The 2,647-nt window shown below is 39.9% G+C and overlaps 1 protein-coding gene across 1 annotated transcript in view; it reads left to right on the forward strand.

Moving 5' to 3' along the window:
• Window positions 1-2,647, forward strand: part of LOC101864077 — a gene marked incomplete in the record, with an annotated part of 69,882 nt that overhangs the window by 18,584 nt on the left and 48,651 nt on the right. Inside the window, 1 exon segment of the mRNA XM_013085087.2 lies at window positions 1,515-1,697. Within this exon segment, the coding sequence (XP_012940541.1) occupies window positions 1,515-1,697 (183 nt within the window).

Here is a 2,647-nt window from a genome sequence, read left to right on the forward strand (position 1 = left end):
ATTTTTTGGTCGCTACCCGGAATCGAACCCGGGACCTTTGAATGAGAGGCCAACACCTTAACCTCTAGGCCACGAGAGCCCCCTTGCCTGTGTTTGTGTGTGTGTGTGTGTGTGTGTGTGTGTGTGTGTGTGTGTGTTTGTGCGCCTGTGTTTGTGTGTGTGTGTGTGTGTGTGTGTGTGTGTGTGTTAGTGTGTGAGTGCATGTGTGCTTGTGTGCGTGTGTGTGTATGTGTGCGTGTGTATGTGTATGTGTGTATGTGGGTTTCATACCTCTGTATAAATGCGGTTTAATCTTTCACTTTTTTGTCTGTCTACGGTTAAGGCGGGACATAAACAATTATTTACTCTGTTTAATCTACTCGGATCTTTCCGTGCCAATCCGAAAGTGTTAAATGACCACAGGATCTAAAAACACACTAATTTAGGCCTCTGCAAATTAAGCTTCAGGCACAACTTATTTGATGTTAGACTGTAGTGAGTCAAAAAAGTAATAGTGATTATAATTTGAACCCACATTTAAAAAATGATCAAGTTTTTGCAAAAATATTTTCGTTTGGTCTCTGGCCTGCAAAAGTAATAAGTGGTATGAACATTGGCAAATTAATTAATGCATTCGAATTTGTTTTAATCATTGACAGACAAGGATGAACAAGCTATTATAGTAGCTGAATCGTTATTTACAGACAGATTTGTAACATTTGCAGGTGAATACACAAGTAGAAATAAAGTGATCAATTAAGTTTTAGCCTTTTGGCCTTCTGGTTGTCATACAAAAAGCGACCATTTTGGAAAGAGATTCTAAAAACTAACCAAGTCAAAATGTTATGTTGTCCCCCTCTTAGAGGGGGTGCTGCAGTTAGAAATGCCGGTTTGGGGCCAAATTACACATTATGAGATAATTAAACTTTAAAATTCCTGGACATGTCCAGAACAATATCTAGAAAGGTACACAAGCCTCCCGGCACCCTAAAGCAGATATAAAAAGTTCCTCTTACGGAAAGTGTGATCTTTGTCTTTTCAGTGTGCATACTAAGTAGGAACCTAATCTGTTAGTAAATAAGGTGGGAAAATGATACCACATTATGTCTCTAAAATCCAAAATGGCCACCGTTTCCATGACAACCGAAACAGTAATTGTTTTTACAATAGGTAACAAATCTCCATTACCATATAATCGTCCACACCAGATATAAGCTCTTTAGGAGTGGTATTAGCCGAGAATAGGCTCATTCTGTAGCACCCCCCCCCCCAAACCCTCACCCCCTTAAAACTGTAGTTCAGTTGTCGTTGGACGTTTTACAACTTCATGATTTTTTTTATTAGCTTTTTTTTCACAATAAATGAAGATCTCAAATTTTACATGAATTAACAACTACATGGAAAAATAGTAAAAGTGAAAAAAAGAGAGAGAAGGTAGGAAGAGAGAACGAAAAAAAAAGAGAGAAACAAAGAAACAAAGAAAGAAAGAAAGAAAGATAAAAAGAAAGAAAGACACATAAAGTTTCTTTGAGCAGGTTCGTGACGGTGCCCTTTAACAGAACCCTCCCACTCTTCGGTCCTCGTACCTGGAGACATGACAACTACAAGGACCAGGGAAACATCCTGCGCGAACCTACTCGGACAGTGGTCAAGACCGTGGACGCAGGGGCTGGCAGGGTCACCAACTACACGAACGAAGGCCACAAGATGAATCCATGGTGAGTTCAATGTCATGTGAAGGAACAGGAATGTGAGTGGGTACGTAATGTGTGCTTGTCTGATTGTGTGTGTGTGTGTATGTGTTGTTGTGTGTGTGTGTGTGTGTGTGTGTGTGTGTGTGTGCGTGTGTGTGTGTGAGAGAGAGAGAGAGAGAGAGAGAAATAGAGATCGATATGAGAGTCTAGAAAGAATGTATCTTTCTTACTTATTCACAGAAAGAAGGAAGAAGGCATGAAAGCGAAGACTTCTTGAAACTTAAAAAGTAGCAAATTGTTTGATTCAATCTCTTTTCAGTCTGTGTTCCAGCCTTTCTCTCTCTCTCTCTCTCTCTCTCTCTCTCTCTCTTTCTCTCTCTCTCTGTCTCTCTCTCTTTTCTCTCTTTTTTATTTTCGTTTTCCTAAACCTCTCCCTCACTGTGTCTTTCTCTCTAATCTCTTTCATTTCACTTTGCAAACTCACGGCTCAGGCATGTATAACTTGTTTTATCATCTGGGAAGCTAACTTTAATTACCAAAAAAAAAGCCTAAATAAAAACAACATAGGACGCCCCCCCCCCCCATACACACACACAAACACACATACACACACATTTCCTATAATGTTAAACAAGCATTCATCAATAAGTGCATGACACGTTTTAAACATACAAATTATGCAGGAACGGACATGCTTATTCGACAGTGTGTATATGTTTGTGTGTGTGCATGTGTGTGTGTGTGTGTGTGTTTGTGTGTGTGTGTTTGTGTGTGTGTGTGTGTGTGTGTATGTGTGTATGTGTGTGAACAAAGAGGGAGGGGGCAAAAGGTGAGGGGGTGGGCATCATGATTGAATATAATTAGTTAGGGATAAATTCGAGGTCACATAAGGGTGCAATAGGAATAGTGCACGTGAAATAAAACGAACGAACATATTACAATAACTCTCTCTCTCTCTTTCTCACTCTCTCTGC

The sequence above is a fragment of the Aplysia californica genome, unplaced genomic scaffold, assembly GCF_000002075.1.
Source record: "Aplysia californica isolate F4 #8 unplaced genomic scaffold, AplCal3.0 scaffold00343, whole genome shotgun sequence".
Taxonomy (NCBI): Eukaryota; Metazoa; Mollusca; class Gastropoda; order Aplysiida; family Aplysiidae; genus Aplysia; species Aplysia californica.